Source organism: Rana temporaria, chromosome 11, assembly GCF_905171775.1.
Source record: "Rana temporaria chromosome 11, aRanTem1.1, whole genome shotgun sequence".
Taxonomy (NCBI): domain Eukaryota; kingdom Metazoa; phylum Chordata; class Amphibia; order Anura; family Ranidae; genus Rana; species Rana temporaria.
The window spans coordinates 83,122,140-83,149,284 of NC_053499.1; the positions used below are offsets into that span (position 1 = coordinate 83,122,140).

Sequence of the window (27,145 nt, forward strand, 5' to 3'; positions counted from 1 at the left end):
TATTACTCTGCCTGATAGAGAAGTGAGGAGCAGGGCGGGACTGGTCTCAGGCTTGTGCCGGGTGCAGGAGAGCACTTGGCACATGCTGTTGTTATCTATGTAGTGTGGCCGGTACACCAGCACTTCTACTGCGCCCCCTTCCTCCAGTAAATGGTCATGCCCCTTCCGCCCCCCCCTGTCCCAGGCCTGCACACATACATACACACACATACTCATATTTTTATAAATAAATGTAAAACATTGATGGTGTCAGTAGGGCAATGAAGGGTGTCAGTCATTTTTTGTCTTATTATTTTATTCGTTTTTACATTCTTTTTTATTATTATTATTATTATTACAGTTTTTTTTAGGAGCCCTGTTGGGGGCTTTGGTGAAATATCAGGGGTCTAAACAGACCTCTGATGTCTCACATTTGAGACAGAGAAATAGACTGCAGACAGAGATTCCCTAGTCCCTTTTTCTGCAGCCTCAGTGGCACTGGACAGTGAATCACTCAATGAGTTCATTCAAAAAGGGAAGGTCCAGTAAATTATATATTTACTGTACTGGCTTGTTACCTGATCCACATTTTGAAACAATTCCCCTCAGCAGCTGGCGGGAGAGGAAAGGAGGGGAAGCTGGCAGTGCTACAGGGAGTGGGAGGCAGAGGGACCAAGGGAGCATACAGAGGGAAGGGGGGGCAGTAGCAAGAAGTAGAGGAACAGGGACAGGTGGCATGGCCTATACTGAATGTGGTAGCTGAACGCCAGCGGGAGGGAGAGAAAGAGAAGCCTACTTTCAGCTGTTGCAGGAGGAAAATACAGATTGGTTCCAGTAAATGCTTTCCTCACCACCCAGGTCCAGGTCTTGGGGGTCGACAAGGAAGAAACGCAGCCTATCCATCACCTGTCCATTATTAATGGGTAGATCAGAAATCTACAGATTGCCAATCCCCAGATTAGGGGATTGCCAATCCCCAGAAAACGCAGTGTTAGCGCGATCAGCCCAGATACCTATTAGCACCTGCGTTTAGCCCCTTCGCCCAGCCCAGCCCATCAAAGTGAAGTATCAATCGATTACTGTCACTTACAAAAACACAACACACATAATTGAAGCATTCGCAGAGTCTGGCCTGATCCCTGCGAGTTTTTTTTGTAGCATTTGAAGCAGTCGCTGACAGTAAGGTGAGTGAGTCCAATCGAAGGTACACTAGTGAAGAGGTCTACACATTTCTAAGCATGACAGATAGTGAAGAAGAAGTCACCCATCTGTCAGATTCAGGCGCAGAATACGAAAAGGTAGACAGCAGCGGCACCCTGAAAGATAGCTCTGACGACGTAGTGGTCCCTGTCAAGGCCAGGTGTACCCAAACCCGTTCTTCTGCTGTTGTTGAGGTTCAAGAACCGCAGGGCTCTCGTATGGAGCAGAGAGCCAGTACTAGTGCCGATCATCTTTCGGGTGAACTGGCAAGCACCAGTGGCCTAGTACTTGCTGGTCATACATCCAGCACTGCAGTAACACTTGGTGACCTGGTGAGTCCCATAAGTGCAGTTCAAGTTAGTGAGGTGGCTAGCACAAGTAGTGTTCCACAGCCACCAAGAAGACCCATTGAGCCCATAGTGCCCTTCCAGCTGCATTTGCCAATCTGAATTGGGAACCCACCACTTCTGGAGCACCCGTACTTCCCCCATTCACTGGCCAACCCAGGATTCAAGTGGAATCAGTTGATTTTATGTCACTTGATTTGTATTCGCCTTTTTCACCTTAACATGGGAGGGGTGAACCTCAACGGCCAGTTGTTTGCGCCGTACCTAATTGCCCGTATGGTAACAAAAAAGTGTCTGTATACTTATTCCAACTGGCTCTTTTGAATGCTTTTGTGCTATACAAAGCTTCAGGACTGTGATAGATTATTTTAAAATCTCCTATTTGATAGGTTGAGCATATTCTTTTATTAGAACCACTAAAATATTTCTCGTTTTATTTTCCTTTAAAGGAGTTCTCTGACCTAAAACTTTTAACCCCCGCTGTGCCCGGGCTGTAAAAAAATAGAAAATAAACTGTCACTTACCTGCCTACGATCCCCCGTTGTTCCGATATCGCCGTCCCGTTCTCCGGTCCCGGTCTCTTCCGCTTCCTGTGTGTCGGTGACTCATAGTGCGCTCAGCCTATCAGCGGCCGCGACGGGACATTGCTGCGGCCGCTGATAGGCTGAGCGCACTATGAGTCACCGACACACAGGAAGCGGAAGGGGCCCGGGACCGGAGAACGGGACGGCGATATCGGAACAACGGGGGATCGTAGGCAGGTAAGTGACAGTTTATTTTCTATTTTTTACAGCCCGGGCACAGCGGGGGTTAAAAGTTTTAGGTCAGAGAACTCCTTTAATCTCTTTTTATATTTTCATATTCATTTTATACCTTTTTTATATCATATATATATATATATATATATATATATATATATATATATATATATATATATATATATATATATATATATATATGTATGAAATCACATTAGTACCTATTTTCCTTGAGAATTTTATATTAGATGATGATGTTTTAAAGTTACTCACTCCTAATTCTACCAGCCCTTCCTTGTGATGTACTCCAAAAGAGCAGAAATAACTTTTCAGAGGAAGCCAACCCATCCCCCCTTGCATTCCTAAATAGCTTCCCTTAGCTTAAAGAGGAAACTGTCACTTTCCCCTCATCCTGTCTTCCCCCCACCAAAAGGAATTTATGTCTCAGGACTGCTTCGTACTTTTGAAAGGAAATCCTTGCCTCTTGCCTTATGGATAACTGAAGGACTGTTTGAATTTTGTAACCAGAACTATTATGCTAAATCTCCTTCACTTTCTCTCTGCTTCGTGTAATCATCTGATTGGACTAGGCAACTCTTGCAAAGTTGATCAAGAAACCCCTGTGTATGGACATTGACATGTGCTCTTAAAAGAGGGCGTAAATGAGGGTGAATGGGTGGATCAATAGCTGGATGGGAGGGGAAATGGGTGATACTGAGGATGGAGTGGGTGTATCAGTATAATGTGAACCAAACAATGCATGTTTTGTGATTCTATGTTTTTAATAAAGCTGTGTGGGCCATAGTTCAGGCTCTCTCTGCTGGTTGAACGTTGGAAGGTGAGCATGTGAATCTTTTTTTGTCTGGTCCACATATTTCACCTTAGTAATTTGAATCAAACGGTAGGATGGGTTCCTCCCTGAGAAATTGTGTCAAGAAAATTAATTAATCCACATCAGGACGAACTGGATCCCTCCTTAAATTCCAGGAAGAAATCATCACAGCCCTTCTGTTTCCAGAAGGTGCTGTGGCCCACCTTCCCAATGCAAATGCAGTGAGCCGGCTGCATAAGAGGCATTTTCTGTATGTCTACCCTGTGGTACCCCTACCCAAAGAAACCCCCAAAGAAGATGTCATGTTTGCAGAAAATGCAGATATAGCTGTGACAACCGCTTTTATTGTCCCTTCTGATCTGATCAACCTGGTCTCTGCATTGGTGACTGTTTCAAATGCTACCACACACACTAGTAGAGTATTAGCTTAGGGTACAGCATTGCACAGTCCTAGGGCACACGTACACAGGGTCTCGAAAGATGGGATGGCCATCACATTTTTAGAGACCCTAATCTGGAACGTTTAGGCCTTGTACACACGATCAGTCCAAACTGATGAAAATGGACTGAAGGCTGAAGTCTGATGGACTGATGGACTGATGGTTGATGTGCCTACACACCATCAGTTCAAAATCCGATCGAGTCCAACGCGGTGACGTAAAACACAATGACGTGCTATAAAAATGAAGTTCAATGCTTCCAAGCATGCGTCGACTTGATTCTGAGCATGCGCGGGTTTTGAACTAATGCTTTTGCGTACTAACCATTGGTTTTGACCGATCAGTCATCAGTCCATCAGTCCGATTTTAAAGCAAGTTTTAAAACTTTGGTCTGAAGGACAAAAGTCTGATGGGCCATACACATGGTAGGTTTGGACTGATGAAACTGAACTTCAGTCCGTTTTCATCAGTTTGGACTGATTGTGTGTACAGGGCCTTACAGTTACAGTTTATAAAAAAAAGCCAAAAAGGAGTTGTCGTTTTATTTTTCCTCTCTCTCTATTGTTCTCTCTCTTATGTTCGCTCTCTATTGTCCGCTTTATTGTTCGCTCTCTTTTGCTATATATCTATTGTTCTTTCTCTGTTGTTACTGTATTTTAGAACTGTAATGTTTTATTTATACTGTGTTTTATTGTATTTGCTTTGCTGGTATGGTATGTCTTAGGCCGCGTACACACGATCAGTCCATCCGATGAGACTGGTCCGAAGGACCGTTCTCATCGGTTAACCGATGAAGCTAACTGATGGTCTGACGTGCCTACACACCATCGGTTAATGAACCGATCGTGTCAGAACGTGGTGACGTAAAACACAACGAAGTGCTGAAAAAAACGAAGTTCAATGCTTCCAAGCATGCGTGGACTTGATTCTGAGCATGCGCAGGTTTTCAACCGATGCTTTTGGTTAGGCGTCCATCGGTTCAATTTTAAAGCAAGTTCTCTTTTTTTTGACCGAAGGATAACTGACCGATGGGGCCCACACACGATCGGTTTGGACCGATGAAACGGTCCTTCAGTCCGTTTTCATCGGTTTTGACCGATCTTTTGACGCAGTCTACTGTAATGTTACTTTGTTTATTGTTAACCATCATTTGCTTAGCAGTTACACCATTCAGCTGCAGCATGGGTTTATTTATTCTGACAGCAACAGCGTTTGCTCCCACGATACGTAAAGCCGTGACTCCAGCGCTGTAGAAGGTGATTTCACCACCACAGTTAAAAAAAGAGCATACATGCCAAAGCATGGGGGCAGGGGTGGAGGGGCGATTTGCTCCTAACATTAGGGGCGGATTGCCCTCATGTGCTGGCACATATTTTTTAGGAACAGATTGCGATAAAAAAATAAGTTGTTTTATTGAGTTAATGTTTTATTGTTACCATTGTTTGCTTTTCAGTTACACCATTCAGCTGCAGCACTGATTTATTCATCTTGACAGCAACAGAGTTTGCACTCACGATACATAAATCAGCGACTCCAGTACTGTAGGAGGTGATTTCACCACCACAAAAAAATGGTGCCTGTGCACATCATTAGAAGTGGGTGGATGAAGGGTGGTATTTTAATAGTGGGAATACCAACCGATCAATCTATTTTTTTTCCATGCAGCCTGTGAAAAAAAGTACAATACAATATATGCCCAACAAGGACCAGCAATGTACTGGTATGTTGCTGGACTTTAAACGGTTATACCAGAATTATGCCTGCAGGTTTAATTGCTTTTCAGCCAGCTGTCGGCTTTCATGTAAAAGCAATCCTAGCGGCTAATTGGCCTCTAGACTGCTTTTATAAGCAGTGGGAGGGAACATCCCTCCCACCGTCTTCCATGGTTTTCTCTGGCTCTCCAGTCCCACCACGGGAACCCGAGCTGACCATAGAACTGATCAGAGACCAGAATGGCTCCAATCATCTCTATGGCGTAAGAAACCAGAAGCTTTGAGCATTTCATGACTTCAGTTTCGCTGGGTATAAACAGCGCCATTAAGAAATTGGGAAAGCATTTTATCACACCGATCTTGGTGTGGACAGATGCTTTGAGGGCAGAGGAAAGATCTAGGGTCTAATAGACCTCAATTTTGTTTAAAAAGAGTACCTGTCACTACCTATTGCCATGTAAAAAGTGCTCTGCTCATTAAGCAGCCAAATCTTCTGGGGCTGAAGTAGTTAACCCATCATTATGAGAACGTTAGGAGAGAGCTAAACAAGGCACTGTCTGTGCCAGTGTAGCGGTTGGTCTCCTGTGTATCTGTTCTTGCATATTTAGAGTTACTTTTATCTCTATGTCTCATCCAGAAAAATCCATAACAAACTGGAAACACAACAATATAATACAGGGGTTTCATGCATATATAAAGCAACATACACAGTCCATAAAAAAATGCTGAGATAATATACATACCATAAAACCAAGATACTCCGACTGCTTCTATTAAAACAGCAAACAAAATTGAGGTTCCTGCAGCAAATGTATCCAGGAGAGTGACCACATAGATTCCACCCTGTTAGATGTGGAAAAATATTAAATCTACAACTGGACTTTCAGAATGTGGCAATTATACTGGATTTACACAGAGGTTACACATACATAAATTGCAGAAAAACACCAAAAAGGACATTCTAAACTTTACCGCTACCAAGACATACACTTTAAAAAAAAAAAAAAAATATTACATAGTATAAAACAAATATTAGTAAAAATATCACTGGGGGATATAATCCCAAATTGTTTATACCACTTGAAGTGACACATATGCAAATATAATATTGATATTACTTCCTTGTCTAATAATCCAAGAGGTTGAAGCGCTTCACAAGACATGCTTCTTCAGGACCTCATTTCTTGGAGAAGAGAGTAAATGACCTATCTGAGAAATACAACATATTGTAATACAATGCATTATGCTGTATAATATACATGCACATAAAAGTATGTTTTCCTTTTACACTCACATATCGCTTCAGTTTGACAAGTGCAGGCATCATGGCAGCAACCAATGGTGAAGTTACATGTGCCAATCAACATATATTATGTATATAAGGATGCAAAGGACAGTCAAAGACCAATATGCTATATAAAATGACATAAACAGGAAAAACTAAGCACCAAGTTTACACTAGCTTGCATACCGCACAATAAAATAATCCTCTTCAGTTAACTTACTTACAAATGTAGTAAATTAGGGACTTTGAAAACAATCAGGTGCATCCCCTAGTATAGGTATAGGAGCATGTAGTGGTAACCAAGCTGAGAACCACCAGGGGGCCAAAGCTTCAACTGCATCAAAAAATATAAGAGACAGAATAATTCTGGGTCCAAATTTCATATATATATATATATATATATATATATAATTTTTTTTTTCATTCAGTGCCTTGAACAAGTATTCATACCCCTTGAAATGTCCACATTTTGTCATGTTACATCAAAAACGTAAATTTATTTTTTTGGGATTTTATGTGATAGTGGCACATAATTGTGAAGTGGAAGGAACATGATAAATGGTTTTCTAAATGTATTACAAAGAAATATGTGAAAAGTGTGGCGTGCATTTGTATTGTCGGTATTAGCTTTTGGGGGTGTTCTTGATCCAACAAGGGTGGTGACAACTGTGGTAATGCAGATAAGAGTTGCCTGCGGTTGGTTTGGTGTAATTTTGGGAATGTATGATCCCTTGATCATGACTGAGTGTCAGGTCAAGGAAAGCTAAAGATTTATTGTCACAGACTGAAGTGAATGATAAACTCATATTGTTGGTATTACAGTGGGTTACAAATTGTGGGATTAGAGATTTAGGACCATCCAAATGATTATGACATCAATTAATATATCGGCCATAAAATAACAAGTGCGAGGAAAAGGCATTGTTATGCCAGATGTAGTGATTCTGCCACAGACCCATGGTGAGACTGGCATAGTTTGGGGCAAAGTTGGCTCCAAAGGCTGTGCCATTATTCTGTAAGTAGAAGTCGCCATTGGATTCAAAGTAATTATGTGTCAATCAGAAATTCATGGCTTCCAAGATGAATTGGGTTTGACTGGTGTTTAGCATAGTGTCTTTAAAGTGTGAAGGTAAACTTTGAGCTAACGGCTGTAGGAAATTATCAATATATGTGGAGAAATTGCTTGTGATGCTCTCCACGGCAGCCACTATAGGTCTACCAGGTGGGTTTGTGAGGTCTTTATGAATTTTGGGCAAGTGGTAAAAGTAAGGTCTGTGGTAGAATTGATGTTTAAAGTGGAGGTTCACCCTAAAAAAGATTTTTTTACATTAGAACCAGCATAGTAAGGACATTTCATTTCGGCAGGTTTCTTTTTTTTTCTCTGTACTTACCTTTATATCCTCATTTTGTCCAGGGCTTTCGCGTTCTGATGACTCCGGGACTAGGCGTTCCTTTTCCAGCCTCAGGGTTCCGATGACTGTGGGACTGGGCGTTCCTATCTTTCCGTTCGATGATTGATGGCTTGTGAAACAGGTGACCTGTCGCACAACGCACGTCACCAGATTTCTGTAATTAGCCGAGCTGCGAGTCGGCACTATACGGCTATTTCCCGACATCTGGTGACCCGCGTTGTGCGACAGGTCACCTGTTTCACAAGCCGTCAATCAATGAACGGAAGGATAGGAACGCCCAGTCCCGCAGTCATCGGAACCCGGAAGCCCTGGACAACATCAGGATATAACGGTATGTACAGAGAAAAAAAAATGACCTGCCGAAATGTAATGTCCTTAGTATGCTGGCACTGCTAGATGTAATTTAAAAAACATTTTTTTGGGTGAACCCCCGTTTTAAGGAAAGCTTTTTCAGATTTATCTATGATTCCCTCTGTGGAGGCCCTAACTATTATTTCATGTGCTTCTATGATGAAGGTTGGGAGGGGATCTTTAAATAATTTGGCATAAGTGTTTAGTGTCAGAAAGTAATTGTAATATTTTTTTAAGATAGTGAAACTTATTTGGACTACAACCTTTACCTGCTGTTTTGATGATTAAATTTGAGTTTTTGGTAAGATTATTAAGGGCAGTGCGTTCAGATGGAGAAAGGTTGGACGATGTGGAACGGTTGTGGGGATTGTGTTGGCACAGGCGGCATATGTCTGCATAGACAACCCGGTAGAAGGTTTGGATGAATGGTGGGATTAAAGACAGACTTGGGGCAAAAGGTGGTATGTTGAATGAGTGGGGAGGTGGGTACATGTTGAGTTAGAAGATCAACATATTGTTCTTCATCTTCAGTGTAAAATTACTCTGGAAGAGATTGAGCTGTATGGTCTGAAATGGTGGAAACCAATGTACCATCTTGAACTGAATCTGACTCCAGGATGTCCTCTGGGTTGTTGTCCTGTTTAAGAGCCTTCATGGTGAAGTAGCATTTAACCATGAGATTTCTGGTGAATTTGTTTAGATCTATACAAAGTTGAAATGGGTTTGGGGCTACTGAAAGAGCAAAAGTAAGGCCTCTGCTGAGTAAGGAAATTTCAAAGGAGGAGAGGCAATGGTTTGAAAGATTAAAAATCTGTATAGGAAGGTGCACATGCGTGGGAGCTCCGTAATGGCAGCTTAAGCCGGGAGCTCCGCATCACCCCAGCCCCACGATCACCTCAGTGGGCACAGTACTACCCCTTGCGTCCCAGCTCCTCTGCCTACACCCCTGGGAACCTGCCGTGCGTCCCCTTGGATGTCCGGACTGGCAGTCAGACGTGACCTCGGGCCGGAATTCAACAAATCCAGCGGGGATGGGAGCAGCAAGATGGCCGCGGCTCCGGCCTCTACACAGCCACACGCGGCTACAGGGGATAGAAGGCCGGAACACAGGCAAGTGATTTCCCCTGCCATCCTCACCTACTCCCAAGTAACCTAGGGCTCTCAACACTACCCCCAGGCTCCCTCTTCGGCCTCCACAGAATCCCTCCTAGGCCGCACCATTGTGGAATATGCCCTATCACCAGCAGGGCCTTCTTTTCCCTCCCAGCCTGCAACACCCTCACCTTGCTTGCATGATTAGGACCAGTACTCCCCAAAGGGAGATCTCTTCCTTAAACTGTCTGCCCTACTTGAAAGAGGCCTAGCTAACATAGCTGCTCAGATTACAAGAGATATGAAATCTGACTTTGCAAATCTGGGCTCTAGAATGAAGGCAATAGAGAGTAAACTAGACATAACAGTCTCTCGCACTAACCAAAACACAGCACATATCCAGACCCTCCAGGATCAGCTAGACACAGCTCTATCCAGAATTGATGACCTTCGAGAATAGGTCCAGGAGGTACAATTTCAGGGTCATAGGCCTCCCTGAGACCATCACAGACATCACAGCGGTGGTGCAGGACCTTATTAAAGAGCTCATTCCCGAATATTTTGCCTCATCGTCTAGAATTGGACCGGCTCACAGAACACTGGGCCCGCCAGAAAAGGTGGCTCCCCGAGGGATATCATTGTAAAGCCGCACTTCTACGCCACCAAAGAAGAAGTCATGAGACAATCCCGGCTCAAACAACAGGTCTCTTGCCGTAGTCACCAGATACAAATTTTTGCGGACCGGTCCCCATCCACCATCCAAAAGAAGCAAGCTCTTAAACCACTTCTCACTGTTCTCTCTAAACGGAACATCAAGTATCGCTGGACCTTCCCCTTTGCAGTAAAATTTTCTATCCAGGGCAAAGCTTATGCCCTCTCCAGCTTGCCACGGGGTGAGAGACTTCTGCTCCATCTCAAGTTGATATCCCAGGAAGCTCCCATGGGTGTATCAGCAGCTTCAGCGAATTCCTCCAAGCGCCCATCCCCCACGAGCCCAATATCTTCAATGTGCAACGTTGGAAAGACCAGGGAATCCAAAGAAGGCAGTCCCCCATAGAATGGATGCTTAGCTCCTGTCTTTCCCCCTTTTAGCCCCTCACTTGGGCTCTCTGCTCTGAGACTTCTGTCTCTGTTGAAGGAGCTTTTTGCTCCTAACCCAAACTGGGGCATGGATGGCCCTCCCCCTTTTTTTTTGGTTCTTCCTGTTTATTGTGTTGTTCAGGATTTCCATGTCTCTGGTTTTGGCTCCCCTCCAGTAATGCGCAAGACAATACCAAAGGCCTTCCCAGAACTTCACCGGAAGGGACAGCTGTAGAGTCCAGATGATGTCCATTTAAACCCATGTGCAGAAGACTCCAAGCTAGCCTTCTAGGGCATTTCTGATGGACAACCTTTTGCCCTCCGGGAACTCAATCTGACATCCCAGGGCATTACTGGCTAACCTGCCGGGAAGTCCCCACCCTTTTTTTTCCTTCTTTGACTTTTTCCGCACTAGAGCTCTACCGTATTCAGGTTTTATGTTTTAATCTAACTAATCTTTCTTCACAGGTTATTGTTTGCTGTGCCAATTTATCCATTTTGCTCATTTGCAAGGGGCTGGGGTGACACCCTTGCACCTCCACCCCTGCCACACAGGCAGGTTTCCGCTTTTGCGGGAAGGGTAGTCGGCCCTCTTTAAGGCCCCGTACACACGATAGAATCCATCCGCAGATAAATCCCAGCAAATGGGTTTCAGCGGATAGATCCTATGGTGTGTACACGCCAGCGGATCTGTTTCCGCGGATATATCTCCCCTGGGATGGATTCCAGCAGATCGAATATTTGCTGACATGCAGAACAAATCCATCTGCTGGAGTCCATCCCAACGGATGGATCCGCTGGTCTGTACAGACTCACCGGATCCATCCGTCCGAAGGGATCCCCCGCATGCGTCGTAATGATTTGACGCATGCGTGGAATTCCTTATATGACAGCGTCGCGCACGTCGCCGCGACACATCATCGCCAGAGGATTTCGGCGCGGATTTCAATGCGATGGTGTGTACACTCCATCGCATGAAAATCCGCCGAAATCCTCGAGAGGATTTATCCGCGGAAACGGTCCACTGGACCGTATTCGCGGATAAATTCTATCGTGTGTATGGGGCCTAAGAGGTTTCCGACGTTTTTTTCAGGTTCCTGGCTGGACTTTTCCTCACCAGAAACCTTGGTTCTTCTTCAGAAGAATGTATTTACTTTTGTGTTTTCTTTCTTCTTTTTCCTCTTTCTTACCTTTTCCTTTCTCTCGAGCCAGTCTGCGGGCCGTACAAGACCTAAGATGCCGGACCTGGTCTGCAATTTCCCAGCACTTGCTTCTAGACTCCATAGGGAGAAGACATCAAAGGGTAAGTGATGTATGTCCCAGCAGCTTTCCACCCCCCTGCCTCAATGTCTGACCCAAACCTCTCTGGTAGGGAGCTTAGGATTGCCACCCACAACGCACAGGGGCTGAACTCCCCCAGGAAAAGGAGAATAGTGTTTGAACACTATCACTCTCTGAGACTTGATATTGTCTTGCTCCAGGAGACTCGCTTTCCGGTTCGGTGCAGCCCCAAATTCCTCCACTCACATTATCCAACCTTCTACACAGCGAATGCAGAAAATAAGACTAAGGGGGTGGCGGTTATTTTTTCCAAAAACTGCAAATTCCACCACACAGCCACACACTATTCTTGTCAAGGGCTTGATCGAGGGCATCCTATTTTCTTTTGTTTCTTATTATGCCCCCAATAAGGGTCAAGCTAAAAAAATTCAAGTTCTCCTTAAAACCCTGCTCCCTCTCATAGAGGGCAGGGTTATCTTTGGTGGAGACTCAAATGTCGCCTTCGATCAGGGTCTCGACAAGTCTAGACCCCCTAAGTCACAACTGACACGTCCCACTAGGGCCAGTTTGAATATAGCCTGAACCCTCCATGCACATGGTTTGGTTGATATTTGGAGAGAGCTGAACCTGACAAAAAGGGATTACTCCCACTACTCTGCCCACCACCATTCTTATGCCAGGATCAATCACATCCTGGTGCCCCCAAACCTTATCTTCTCTGCTAACAAAGCAACCATTATTGACACCACCTGGTCAGACCACTCTATTGTCTGCCTTTCACTGCTAAACTCCCTTACCAAGACATCAGGGACTCATTGGCGTCTCAATGAATCCATTCTAAGTGACCCCTCCAATACCAAGGACATAGAGAACTCCCTGAAGGAATATTTCCTTTTTAACAATGTAGAGTATGTTTCCCCGGAAGTTCTCTGGGCAGCCCATAAAGTAGCAATTAGGGGTAAAATAATCGGTATTGCAACCCGTCTCAAAAGGGAGAGGCTACTAGATATCAAAAACCTAGAAAATAGATATACAACCCTGAAAACCCAACACAAGAAGTCCCCTTCTAAAGACCTTGCAGATCAACTAGATGCCACCAGGTTGGAACTCAACCTAGTTCTGACAGCAAAAGCGGAGAAGGACATCCGCTGGAGTGGGGGAAAATTCTACTGTCAAAAGGACAAAATTGGATCCATGTTGGTGTCCAAGTTAACCCCACAAATCCGATCTCATTTTTTCCCCAAAATCAGGGTTGCGGGACAGACCCTCTCAGCCAACCCCAATCGGATCCTTAAGGCCTTCCAAAAGTTCTATTTCAAACTGTACAGCTCAAACCAACAGGGATGAAGGCTTGGGGGTCTCTAACTTCCTCCGGGGACCTTCCCATTCCAGTACTCGCAACTAATCATAGGGATATCCAAGAGGCGGACTTTTCGGTAAGGAGATAGTGGAGGTCATAAAGAACCTCAAGACAGGTTCGGCTCCCGGACCGCATGGTCTCTCGGCGCCATATTACAAAGCTTTCTCAGAAACTTTAGCACCTCATATGACAATATTTTTTAATATGAAAGCCAAAGGAACTCCTCTAGATCCTCATCTCAACACTGCCTTTATTACGGTAATTCCCAAACCCAATAAGAACCCGGAGGAGGTGGAGAACTACAGGCCCATTTCCCTTATTAATAACGACCTAAAGATACTAACAAAAATTCTAGCCAACCGATTGGCCTCCTTCATAGGTAGATACATTCATAAGGACAAAGTAGGGTTAATTCCGGGGCGTCAGGGACCAGATCAAACAAGGAGGGCCATTGATGTTGTCACCCTTTTGCAGTCAAACTGGGCCGGAGGAATGCTTTTATCTCTTGATTTGCATAAGGCATTCGACTCCATAGAGTGGCCCTACTTGTTTTCTCTTATGAAACAATGGGGGTTAGGTCACAAATTCCTAGGTGTTCTTCATTCCCTCTACTCCACACCGAGAGCGATGATTCCCCTCCAAGGACATTACTCCTCACCATTTAATATTTCCAGGGGGACCAGACAGGGATGCCCCCTCTCCCCCTTGATTTTTGCCATCGCCATTGAGACGCTGGCGATTGCTATACGCTCCAATCCCAACATTCAAGGTGTCTCATGCGGAACCCAGGCCCATAAATGTGGTCTCTTTGCAGATGATATGTTGCTTTTCATAACCTCCCCCATCACTTCTCTCCCCAACCTCTGCAAAACACTAAAATATTTCTCTAAAGCTTCTGGTCTTAAGGTAAACTATGCGAAATCTCACGCTCTTAATATCTCATTCCCATCAGACACAGTGACAACATTAAGGGGTGACTTTGATTTTAGATGGAAGGACACCTATTTAGAATACCTAGGGATTAATCTCTCCCCTAAAATAGAACAGCTATACTTGGCAAACTTCCCCCCCACTTACAAGAAACTCAAGTCAGATCTGAAAAACTGGGCAAAAGGAGATCTATCCTGGCTGGGTAGAATTCATTCCATTAAAATGACCCACCTCCCCCATCTGTAATATTTATTTAGAGCAATCCCAATTAACATCAGGAAAGACCACCTGCAATCGCTACAGAGGAAAGTGAACCAGTTCGTTTGGGGAGGAACAGGACATAAGTTGCCCCGTAACACACTCTTCAGACCTAAAAATATCGGGGGAATGGGCCTGCCAAGATTGTTCTGGTATTTTCAGGCGGCGGCGACTGGCTCAGCTCTCCGCAGTCTATTCCAAATATGAAAAACCAGACTGGATTCAGATAGACAAGCTGCCCTGTCATACACTTTAGATTTCTTACTTTGGATCCCCTCTAGGGATCGCCCCCCATTCTCTTCCCTATCCTATCGCAATCCCTTTCTCTTTGGGACAGGTTAAAATCAGATACCTCCCTGACTTCGGAAAGTCCACCCCTTGCTCACATTTTCAACAATCCAGACTTTATCCCAGGCCGGGATATCAATTATTTCAAGTGGTGGCTGGATAGGGGGCTGTACCGAATCGGACATTTCTTTTTGGCCTCGGGACCTATGACCCTAAAATTTTGCGGGCGACAACTTGAGCTCCCGACATCAGAACTCTTTAGGTTTGGTCAGATACAGCACGTTCTCCATAAAATTTGGATGGGGAAACCCATTCCCCCGCACTTCACGGCTTATGAGCTGTGGTGCGGAAGGGCAGAAGAACAGAGGGGTGGAATCGTTGTGATATATCAATCACTTGCCCAACAAGGCTGCAAAGCCACTTTTATGTCGGCTTGGGAAAATGATTTTAAAATACAGTGGGATTTGGAGTCCTGGTCGTCCGCCTTTTCGAGAGCATACAAGGGAATCCAAAATGTCTCCCTAATTGAAGCCAACCTCAAAGTGTTGACAAGATGGTACCTCACCCCCGCCAAATTATCACTCATGTACCCATCCACAAACCCACTCTGCTTTAGAGGCTGCAAAACAGTAGGATCTATGGCTCACATCTGGTGGGAATGCCCAGAATTAGGCCCTTCTGGAAAAGAGTGTTTAATTTAATCCTTAAAATAACAGACCTACAGGTCCCAAGGACCCCTGATGTAGCCCTCCTTAACGCCTACATTCCCAAGACTCATTAATTCACGCAAACTTTAATCCATTTTATTTTGTTAGGCGCCAAAACAACATTAGCCAAGGCCTGGAAACAGCCCAGAGTTTCTTTCCTAGCTGCCAAACGCAAAATCTCCTGGATCATGACCCAGGAAAAACTGTCTAGCATTTTGCCCGACTCTAAAGACCGGTTTAAATTGATCTGGGAGCCCTGGGCCAATCATTTAGGCATTGCTCTTTGACCGGGCATCCCGGCTTAAAGTTTACATACGGTTTCTGCTTGATTGGTCGGAGTCCCGTAGTCTGGCTCTATCCCCTTTTCCCTTCCCCCGTCTCCTTTCCCTCTCTTTTCTCTTTTATCTTTCCCTTATTTTGGTTATTGTTATATCCTTCTTGCCACGGGTTTGCAACGAGACCTCCATTTTTCTTAATGGTTACTAGTAGGGATGCACCGATATATCGGTGGCCGATACATATCGGCCGAAATTTGCATTTTTGGGTCCCTGCCGAAACACATTAAATTTGCAGATAATGAACGCCCTCCGTGGGCGGTACCATTTAGTCTATGAGGGGGCGCAGTTCTTATACACACGCTGGCCGCCAGACACACACGCTGGCCGCCAGACCAGTACAGAGCGTGAGCAGCGGCAGTGGCACTGTACAAATTGTGTGCTGACTGCCGATCGCGCTCCACCGGAGTCCTCCTCGCTCCATTTCCTGATTTTTTTACTCCCCCTATGGGGGAGTCACTTTGTTTAGTCCAGCGGCATGAGCCGTGTGACGTCACGGCCGGAGGCGAGGGAGGGCTCGAAGCGCTGGGCAGGAAGCTGTGTCAGAGCTGCCTGTACACAGTCAGACTAGTCACCCTGCCTGCCTAGGAAGAAGCTAGCAGTGTGCTCTGCTAAAAAAGTAAACACTAGCAGAACAGAACATGTAAGAAATGAAGTTAGAACTTAGATAATGTGAAATGGCTGGATTCGGGGGGTTGGGGGGGTGGTTAACTGACTGAGGTGACCAGCACTTTCTTAATGAAAAAAAATGGCAGATATTTTTTTTTATTTTTATCTGTTATTTTTTTTTTTTATCTGTTATTTTTATCTCAATAAATGTGTGTGTTATTGAGCCATGCTTGCCTTCTCTGACTACCAAAAAAAAACATTAATTGCAGCCTCACTGTGCCATCACATGCAGCCACTGTGCCCATCAAACGCAGTCACTGGGCCCATCAAACGCAGCCACTGTGCCCATCAAACGCAGCCACTGTGCCCATCAAACACAGCCACTGTGCCCATCAAACACAGCCACTGTGCCATCACATGCAGCCACTGTGCCACTGCCAACACATGTCGCCACTGTGCCCATCAAACTCAGCCACTGTGCCCATCAAACGCAGCCACTGTGCCCATCACATGCAGCCACTGTGCCATCACATGCAGCCACTGTGCCACTGCCAACACACGTCGCCACTGTGCCCATCAAACGCAGCCACTGTGCCCATCATGTAAATGTAATACATACAATTATTGAAAAAAAATTGAAATAGGGGGAAAACAAAGAAAAGTCATTTTCGGTTTCGGACTGAATTTTTTTTTTTATTTTGGTTTCATTTCGGTTTTGAAATTTCCATTTCGGTGCACCCCTAGTTACTAGTCCATGATCTGGAAGCCCAGGGTTGCTCGGACACGAGGGCTCCTTCTAGAGGCTTACAAACTTGGTGCCCACGGTTCATTCTTATTGCTACTGTTTTGGACTAGCCCAAGTTGTTGAGTACTTTTAAAGGGCCTTTTGGTGGCTGTCCTGACACACTAAGTTCCCGTTAGGGGTGCTAGGGTGGTCTTACAGGGTTCCTGAGATATTTGCGTGGTTATCGGCACCATTTTGTGTTTATTTGCACTTGTTTGTCCTCAGATCTGGTCATAAGGGATAACCCCTATAATAATGAAAAACAGTCCGTATGGGTAAATTAATAGTCCACAGTAGATATTATCACAGAAAGAATTGTAGTTAAACCGAATCCTCCAGAAGACACACTCATGTAATTAAACAAATGACGAAACGCGTCTGGGAAGGACAGGCAGTATCGTCACCACGTCTTGAGGAGGAAGGGCTCCGTTTAAACTAGCCGGCCGGCTTGTTCTGATTTTATACTGCATGCTGCTAAGCTGTTTTTACTGTGATGTTGTGTAAGTACCTTCCAACCGTACTTCATTAGATTTTTATGACCGAATTACGCTATGGTGCATCCCTCTTTTGTTTTTTAACTTTACATACGGGAGAGTGTCATCTGGCGGGTTCCTGAGTGCTGCTTCCTCCATTGTGATCTGTCATCTGGTGGATTAAAGGCCGCGGCTGGGTTATAGCCAAATGCACAATTGGCTTACCCTCTGGTAAGCAGCCCCTTTTACTGGTGAAGGGATCACTTCAAACAATACTTTTCCTCACATAATGGTGGTCTGCTTAAGTTTAATTACATGAGTGTGTCTGCTGGAGGATTCGGTTTAACTACAATTCTTTCTGTGATAATATCTACTGTGGACTATTAATTTACCCATACGGACTGTTTTTCATTATTATAGGGGTTATCCCTTATGATCAAATAATTTTTTGGCGCAGCTTTATTTTGTTTTCCTTGCTGTATTGTGTATCACACGTCTGTCTGCAGCCTCTGTATTTTTGATTAGCGCAGTTTTTTGTTTCCATTGTCCTCAGATCTGTTGTCTGTTGTCATACCTGAAAGGTTGGAGGGATCCACAGAGAATGGCATTGGGATTCCTGATTGAGACAACTCTGTGTGAGGCAATGCAGGAGTAGGGATAGGTGAGTGGACCTCCATACCCATGTGAGCTGCAGTATTGGGTAAGGAAGGAGACATTTTAGGAGACTGAGTGGATGGGAGTTCTGTAAGGGTAGGGGCTGGAGAATGGGTGTTGAAAACCTGGGTATCAATGGGGCATGAGGTTGTTGCCACTGTGGAGGTTTCATGTGGACCTGGAACCTTGAGGGGTTTATTTTATGAGTTGCACCTGGTACGTAAGTTGGGTCTTTGATGTTTAGGATGAAATTTAGAACAATTGGAGGGTGGGAGTGGAATGGAAGGATTAGTGGGATGGGACCTGTGTGGACCATAATGAGAGAGGATCTCTAGATATTGAGACCTAGGGACAGAAGTTGCATAGGTTTGGGTGGGGGGTGCGGAGAGTCTCCTGTAGTCTGTGAGACTTAGGGGAGTGGGGAAGCTTAACTGTATCTGACTGAGGTGGGAGGGAGGAGAAATTTCTCTTCCAGCAATATGTGTGATTGGTGTCAACAAGGTCACTGTGAATTTTACTTAATTTTACCTCAATGAAATTATCTTCCTCACATTTAGTGTTGAGTTTGAATTTATTATACCAAGCAGTGGGTAGATGCATAGTATTTTTAATAAGGGCACTAAGTGAGGTCTGTATTTTGGATAGTAGATCCGAGTATTTAATTTCTCTTTGTTGGATGATGATTTCAATCAATTTTTTGGTACAAAACTCTGAGATGTTGAACCATTCCTGAGTGAGTGAGGGTGAGAGGAAGGTACAGGATTTGATTTTTCACAGGCCCGTAGGGCTGATTTTTGTGTTACATAGTAGGTGAGGTTAAAGAAAGACACAAGTACATCAAGTCAAACCTATGTGTGTGATTATATGTCAGTATTACCTTGTATATCCCTGTATGTTGTGGTCGTTCAGGTTCTTATCTAATAGTTTCTTGAAACTATTGATGCCCCTCACTGAGACCACCGCCTGTGGAAGGGAATTCCACATCCTTGCCGCTCCTACAGTAAAGAATCCTCTACGTAATTTAAGGTTGAACCACTTTTCTTCTAATTTTAATGAGTGACCACGTGTCTTGGTAAACTCCCTTCCACAAAAAAAGTTTTATCCCTATTGTGGGGTCACCAGTATGGTATTTGTACATTTAAATCATATCCCCTCTCAAGCGTCACTTCTCCAGAGAGAATAAGTTCAGTGCTCGCAACCTTTCCTCATAATGAATATCCTCCAGACCCTTTATTAGATTTGTTGCCCTTCTTTGTACTCCCTCCATTTCCAGTAAATCCTTCCTCAGGACTGGTGCCCAGAACTGAACAGCATACTCTAGGTGCGGCCAGACCAGAGTCTTATCCTCCCCTTCAAGAGCTTACATACTATTGATGTTAGGCTAGCTGGTCTGTAATTCCCAGGGATGTATTCTGGATGTATTTTGGGCCCTTTTTAAATATTGGTGCTACATTGGCTTTTCTCCAATCAGCTGGTACCATTTCAGTCAGTAGACTGTCAGTAAAAATTAGGAACACTGGTCGGGCAATTACTTGACTGAGTTCCTTAAGTACCCTCAGGTGCAGGGCCGGCCTTAGCGGTGTGGGAGTCGTGCACCCGCACAAGGCGCCATCAGCAACAGGGCGCCGTGCCTGTTGAGTCCTGTGGCCAGTAGCAGCCGGATTTCTCCAATCGCTATCGCTGTCACGATATGCAATGTGCTTTGAGCCAGTGTGTGCTCTGTGATTGGCCGAACGGGCCATGTGCAGGGCGGGGCATGCCGGGAAGCAGACATGGGGGTCTGTGAATGGCCATGCTGAGCTGGTGCTGGTCATGTGTGGAGGCGGGGGCGGAGCTGCACTGTGGATTCGATGATCGTGCCTGCTTGCTTGCTCCTGGAGTCCTGCCTCCCAACGTGTGTCTCCTGAGGGCTCATCTGCCAGGTCAGTTTACCCCCCCTCCTCTGTGTCACCCCCCCCCCCCAAGGGAGTAGGTATTGGTCTGGGGAGAGGGAGGGAGCAGCCAGAAAGTCAGTGTGTAACGTGTGATGCCTCCGTAGTAAAATTTGGACCTTTTACTATAGGGGCTCTGGTGGACTACAAGTTCCAGCATTTTACTATAGGAGGCATTGGTGGACTACAATGCCCAGCATTTTACTATAGGGGGCTCTGGTGGACTACAAGGCCCAGCATTTTACTATAGGAGGCATTGGTGGGACTAAAATGCTGGTCATTGTAGTCCACCAATGCCTCCTATAGTAAAATACTGGGCCTTGTAGTCCACCAGAGCCCCCTATAGTAAAATGCTGGGCCTTGTAGTCCACCAATGCCTCCTATAGTAAAATACTGGGCCTTGTAGTCCACCAGAGCCCCTATAGTAAAATGCTGGGCCTTGTAGTCCACCAATGCCTCCTATAGTAAAATGCTGGGCCTTGTAGTCCACCAGAGCCCCCTATAGTAAAATGCTGGGCCTTGTAGTCCACCAGAGCCCCCTATAGTAAAATGATGGGCCTTGTAGTCCACCAATGCCCCCTATAGTAAAATGCCGGGCCTTGTAGTCCACCAATGCCTCTATAGTAAAATGCACCAATGCTGTAGTGTCTGTGTGTATTGTGTAGTGGTCTGTGGGTAGTTTATTGTGTAGCGGTCAGTGTGTATTGTGTAGCGGTCTGTGGGTAGTTTATTGTATAGTGGTCTTTGGGTAGTTTATTGTGTAGCGGTCAGTGTGTATTGTATAGCGGTCTGTGGGTAGTTTATTGTGTAATGGTCTGTGGGTAGTTCATTGTGTAGTGGTCTGTGTGTATTGTATAGCGGTCTGTGGGTTGTTTATTGTGTAATGGTCTGTGTGTGTATTGTGTAGCGGTCAGTGTGTGTGTATTCTGTAGCGGTCAGTGTGTGTGTATTGTGTAGCGGTCAGTGTGTGTATTGTGTAGCGGTCAGTGTGTGTATTGTGTAGCGGTCAGTGTGTGTATTGTGTAGCGGTCTGTGGGTAGTTTATTGCGTAGCACTCTGTGGGTAGTTTATTGTGTAGCGGTCAGTGTGTGTATTGTGTAGCGGTCAGTGTGTGTATTGTGTAGCGGTCAGTGGGCCAGATTCAGGAACATCAGCGGATCTTTGGTCCGGCGCAGTGCATGTTTTTTACACTGCGCCGGAGCAGCGCAGAGAGGCATGCTAGTGATTCAGGAAACTTTTTTCCTGTCTCTTGCCCCGGCGTGGCGGATTTTACACGGCGTAAGGCGGCGTAGCGCGGCGTAAGGCGGGGTAGAATAAAATGGGTGGCTCCCTATGCTAATGAAGCGGGGAGCGTGGCGCAGGGGTCACGCCGGGGCGCATCTTAGACCGCACATGCTCAGTGACATCCAGGGGTAAATGCCCCAATCTGCACATGCTCAGAACTGCGCCCCGGCGTGATCCCTGAGCTCCGCCGACCCACTACCAAAGCCCAGTCCCTGAATCAGCCCAGACTTCCGCCCTGCAGGTGCAAATGTACTGAAGCTTTTTTTTTCCAAGCTAGGTGGTTTGCATTGTGGTGGGGCAGTTATGGCTGATGAGGAATCCTCAGGTGGGCGGATGACCAATTTCAGCCCAGAGGAGAGGGCTGTAATTATTGAGGGCCTCTCCCAACATGGGGACCGCCTCTATGTGTTGTCCAGCAAGTGTTGTTGCTCAGGTCGTTTGTAACGCTGCTGCTTTAGCTGCTCTCCAGCTGACCTCTGCAAGTTTGGTGTAAAGTTACCCCTGCTTTATAAAGGGTAACTTTCCGCTGCAAACCAGAGTTACAAGCACCGGGAGTAGCCTGCGCCGGCAATTCGTAATTTGCTGAATCGGACCAACTCCCTCATTTGCATATTTAAAATAGAAAAACCAGGGCCGCGCTAGTTCAGACCAGCGTAAATGGGCGTCCACGCCGCACCGGCGTGGAAAGGTCCAAACGAAAAAAAAAATCTACGTTACGGCGTAATATTGTTTGCTGAATACGGCGCGGAGATACGCCGGCGCAAATTGGCATTTACGCCGCGCATCTCAGTCTACACCGGCGGAAATTGTTCCAGAATCTACCCCACTGGGCCAGATTCAGGAACATCAGCGGATCTTTGGTCCGGCGCAGTGCATCTTTTTTACACTGCGCCGGAGCAGCGCAGAGAGGCATGCTAGTGATTCAGGAAACTTTTTTCCTGTCTCTTGCCCCGGCGTGGCGGATTTTACACGGCGTAAGGCGGCGTAGCGCGGCGTAAGGCGGGGTAGAATAAAATGGGTGGCTCCCTATGCTAATGAAGCGGGGAGCGTGGTGCAGGGGTCACGCCGGGGCGCATCTTAGACCGCACATGCTCAGTGACATCCAGGGGTAAATGCCCCAATCTGCACATGCTCAGAACTGCGCCCCGGCGTGATCCCTGAGCTCCGCCGACCCACTACCAAAGCCCAGTCCCTGAATCAGCCCAGACTTCCGCCCTGCAGGTGCAAATGTACTGAAGCTTTTTTTTTCCAAGCTAGGTGGTTTGCATTGTGGTGGGGCAGTTATGGCTGATGAGGAATCCTCAGGTGGGCGGATGACCAATTTCAGCCCAGAGGAGAGGGCTGTAATTATTGAGGGCCTCTCCCAACATGGGGACCGCCTCTATGTGTTGTCCAGCAAGTGTTGTTGCTCAGGTCGTTTGTAACGCTGCTGCTTTAGCTGCTCTCCAGCTGACCTCTGCAAGTTTGGTGTAAAGTTACCCCTGCTTTATAAAGGGTAACTTTCCGCTGCAAACCAGAGTTACACGCACCGGGAGTAGCCTGCGCCGGCAATTCGTAATTTGCTGAATCGGACCAACTCCCTCATTTGCATATTTAAAATAGAAAAACCAGGGCCGCGCTAGTTCAGACCAGCGTAAATGGGCGCCCACGCCGCACCAGCGTGGAAAGGTCCAAACGAAAAAAAAAAATCTACGTTACGGCGTAATATTGTTTGCTGAATACGGCGCGGAGATACGCAGGCGCAAATTGGCATTTACGCCGCGCATCTCAGTCTACACCGGCGGAAATTGTTCCTGAATCTAACCCACTGTGTGTATTGTGTAGCGGTCTGTGGGTAGTTTATTGCGTAGCGGTCTGTGGGTAGTTTATTGTGTAGCGGTCAGTGTTTAGCGGTCTGGGGGGGGGGGGGCGCCACAGGATTAGCTCGCACAGGGCGCCTGAACACCTAAGGCCGGCCCTGCTCAGGTGCAAGCCATCTGGTCCAGGTGATTTATTGATGTCAAGTCTCCTAAGTCTTGTGAAGACTGAGGAGAAAATACATTAAATACCTTTGCCATCTCCCCATCCTTTGTAACCAGATGCCCTTCCTCATTCTTTATGGGGCCAATATAGTCTGTCCTCCCTTTTTTAAAAAAAAAACGTTTTTTTGCTCTCCTCCGCTATGTGTTTTACATGTTCTACCTTAGCCGTCCTAATTGCACCCTTACATTTCTTGTTGCATTCTTTATAAAGTCTGAATGCTGGTGATGATCCCTCAACCATGTATTGTTTAAAGGCCTTCTGCTTTGCTTGTATATGAATTTTTATATTGGAGTTAAGCCATCCATGACTTTTAAATGTATTACCCAATGAGATGCATTGGCTAATGCCCTCATTTAATATGCTCTTAGCAAACCCATCTCTCCTCCGTGATTTTTGTTCCTATGATTTTATCCCAATTTATGCCTTCTAGCAAGGTTCGTAGGTTAGGGAAGTTGGCTCTTTTGAAATTCAGTGTCTTTGTATTCCCCTTATGTTTCCTATTTGTGTGATTTATACTGAAGCCAATTGACCTGTGATCACTGGTACCTAAATTGCCCCGTATTTCCACATCCGTGATCAGGTCTGTATTGTTGGTAATCAGTAGATCCAGTAACACTTTATTTCTAGTTGGTGTGTCTTCCATCTGACCCATAAAATTGTCCTGCAAGACATTTTGGCGAGCCTTAGATGAATGCGTGGTTCCCCTTGCATGTCTGGATAATTAAAATCCCACATTATGATAACACTTCCCATCGTTCCCGCTAATCCAAATTCTGAAAGGTAATCTTTCTTTCCCTCTCCTCTCTTAGGTTAGGAGGCCTATAACATACTCCCAGTATTTTCCCCTTAGCCTCATCCTTTTAGAGCTCTACCCATAAGGATTCCACCTCCTCCCTAGCTCCCTTAGTGATGTCATCTCTCACATTTAGTTGTACATTATTCTTGATATATAGGCATACCCCTCCCCCTTTTTTATGCTCTCTATCCTTGCGATAAAGGGTATACCCTTGAATGGTTGCCAGCCAATCATGAGAGCTGTTGAACCAGGTCTCTGAAATTCCCACAAAATCCAAATCCTCCTCGTACAACAATATCTCTAGTTCACCCATCTTGTCTGCCAGGCTCCTGGCATTGGTGAACATGCTACGTAGTTTAGACCGATCGCATAATATCCTCTTATTGGGTATTTTTGAGATTGCAACTAGGGCTACTATACTTACCTTGGGTGTATGTACTTTGGTCAACCTACCACTAATGCCCCCAATACTACCCCCTGGAATATGTTCCGCGCTGACTAGCTCTACCTCTGGACCCCCGACCCTGTTGCCTAGTTTAAAAAACCCTCTTACTTTTTGGCCAACTTCATTCCCAGCTGATCTGCACCCTTCTCATGTAGGTGCAGTCAATCCCTTCTACAGTACTAGTTATTCACTGAGAAGTCGGCCCAGTCCTCCAGAAACCCAAACGACTCCTTACTACACCAGCTCCTCAGCCACTTGTTTACTTCCCTAATCTCCCTCTGTCTTTCTGGTGTGGCTCGATGTACCGGTAGTATTCCTAAGAATACTACCTTGGAGATGCTTTTACTCAATTTAGCTCCCAAGTCCCTAAAACCATTTTTTTAGGAAACGCCATCTGCCTCTGACTTTGTCATTGGTGCCAACTTGCACCATGACAGCTGGGTCTTCCCCAGCCCCTCCCAGTAATCTGTCCACCAGATCCGTGATGTGCCAAACCCTGAGCGCCCAGTAGACAACATACAGTTTGGTGCTTCAGGTCTTTGTTACAGATTGCCCTCTCTGTCCTTCTAAGAATTGTGTCCCCTACTAGCAGAATCTGTCTTTCTCTTTGCCCCCCCCCCCCCACTCTCACTGGAGATGTTCTTCCCCCAGCAGCTAGGAGAGTCCCACAGCTCCAGCAGTGCTGGTCTTTGACTGGTTTAACCAATGTCACTCAATGGAGCGTATCTGTGTCATAAGTACTTATGGAGAAAAAATTTGTCCCACCATTGGAAGTTGGCTTCATTGTATAAATCCTCTATTTTGCGAAATTGTGCACAGAGGTGTGCAGTATGTGAGGGGGTGGAAGGGACCACGTGACAAGTTTGTGGGTCCCCCAACATGTGAATGTTTTTTGTCATCCACAGATGTGCAGGAGGGAGCGGGCCCATCTGGTGGTGGTGGCCGTCCCACCCCATCTTCCCCGGAGCAGCCTCAGGAAGACCCCCAAGATGCTGTGGTGGAGGGGAATGTCCACACTTCTCCTCTCGAGGAGGTGGTGGAGTCAGTGGACCTTGGGCAGATTGGGCTCATTATAGAGGAGTCCAGTTTTATGGCTGGGCCCTCTCACACCTCCACCCCCATGAGGGGAAGCCCCTCTGCGTCTCCCACCAGCAGGGGAACCACCTCAAGAGGCTCCCCATACACCCGCTCCCTTGAGTCTTCTGCCCCAAGAAAGGCGACGCGGAAGACGAGGGGTGTACCCATTAATGTCCAGGACCAAATAGCCCTGGACCAGAGCCAGCAGACCCGGCATATGGGGGAGATAGCCGGGCACCTGCAGCAGATGGCTCATAATGCTGGCCAAATCCGTGAGGCAGTGCTGGATGTCAGTTGTAACAGCTCTGCAGTGGCCACCTGTGTGGTTGACCTGCAGGCCACCACTGTCAACCTGGTGGACAAGGTAGATAGCCTTATTGAGGCCGTAAACGCCAACCCGGCTTCCATACAGGAGGATGGGAGACGGAGGCAACAAAATCAGCGGTCTAACCTCACCCGCCAGCTGAGGATGCAGGCCCAAACCAACCTTTTCCTCCTGTTGCCGTGGCCTTGGAGGGCAGGCAGCCATCACCTGCCAGGAGTGGCCCACCCGGGGATGAGCCACCTCCAGATCTCTCCCCCCCCCCCACCCCAGGCTCCCCCCAGGCAGCTGAGGAACCAGAGAGGTGCCAGCAGGTGCAGCCGCCGTCAGGCAAAATAACTGCCTTTTTTTCCCCCGGACTTTTATTTATATACTCAGGTGACGAGTTTTTTTTATTTTTATATACTCAGGTGATGAGTTTTTTTTATTTTTATATACTCAGGTGATGAGTTATTTATTTTGGAAAGCACACGGTGAGGAGTGCTGCTACAGTGTGACTGGTGTGTGAATGTGGGGGGGTGACACTCCTGCCAGTAAGGTTTGTCACCCTCAGTCTTTGGGGAGAAGTTATCCCCACGACCCGTGTGAATGGTGTATGAATGTACAGCAACATAATTGGGGCCTTGGCGTGGCGTTGCTGCTCCCAAGTCCTGAATGGGCTTGGGCTAATCCAATTTGATGAGGATGTGGTGTGTGTGTGCTAGGGACCACAGTGGTGTGCATGCGTGCATTCTCCTTGTGCCATGATGAATGTGTGTGTTTAACGTGCAAACATGTCTTCTGTGAGGCATCTTCTGACTGCTGCTCCCTCAGCAGACGGGTTACCCTCGGTTAGGGGGGGATTGTGTGGTTTGGGGGTCAGGTCATCACGTAGGTCAATCTCCAGGCCCTTTCTCATGGCGTAGTTGTGTAGAATGCAACATGCCCCGATGATCTGGCACACAAAGTTTGGGGAATACAACAGGGTACCCCCAGACTTATCCAGGCATCGAAAACGGGACTTCAGGAGGCCAAATGTGCGTTCCACCACTGCACGGGTACGTATGTGTGCAGAATTGTAGTTTTGCTCTCCTGTGGTTTGGGGAGTCCGGTATGGAGTCA

General features: G+C 46.2%; 1 protein-coding gene across 1 annotated transcript in view; it reads right to left on the reverse strand.

The window, feature by feature from the left end:
- The window catches only part of SLC6A2 (solute carrier family 6 member 2), an 821,078-nt gene that overhangs the window by 250,559 nt on the left and 543,374 nt on the right, over nt 1-27,145 (reverse strand). Inside the window, exon 11 of the mRNA XM_040328742.1 lies at nt 6,012-6,111. Within this exon, the coding sequence (XP_040184676.1) occupies nt 6,012-6,111 (100 nt within the window). The remainder of the gene's footprint in view (nt 1-6,011; nt 6,112-27,145) is intronic.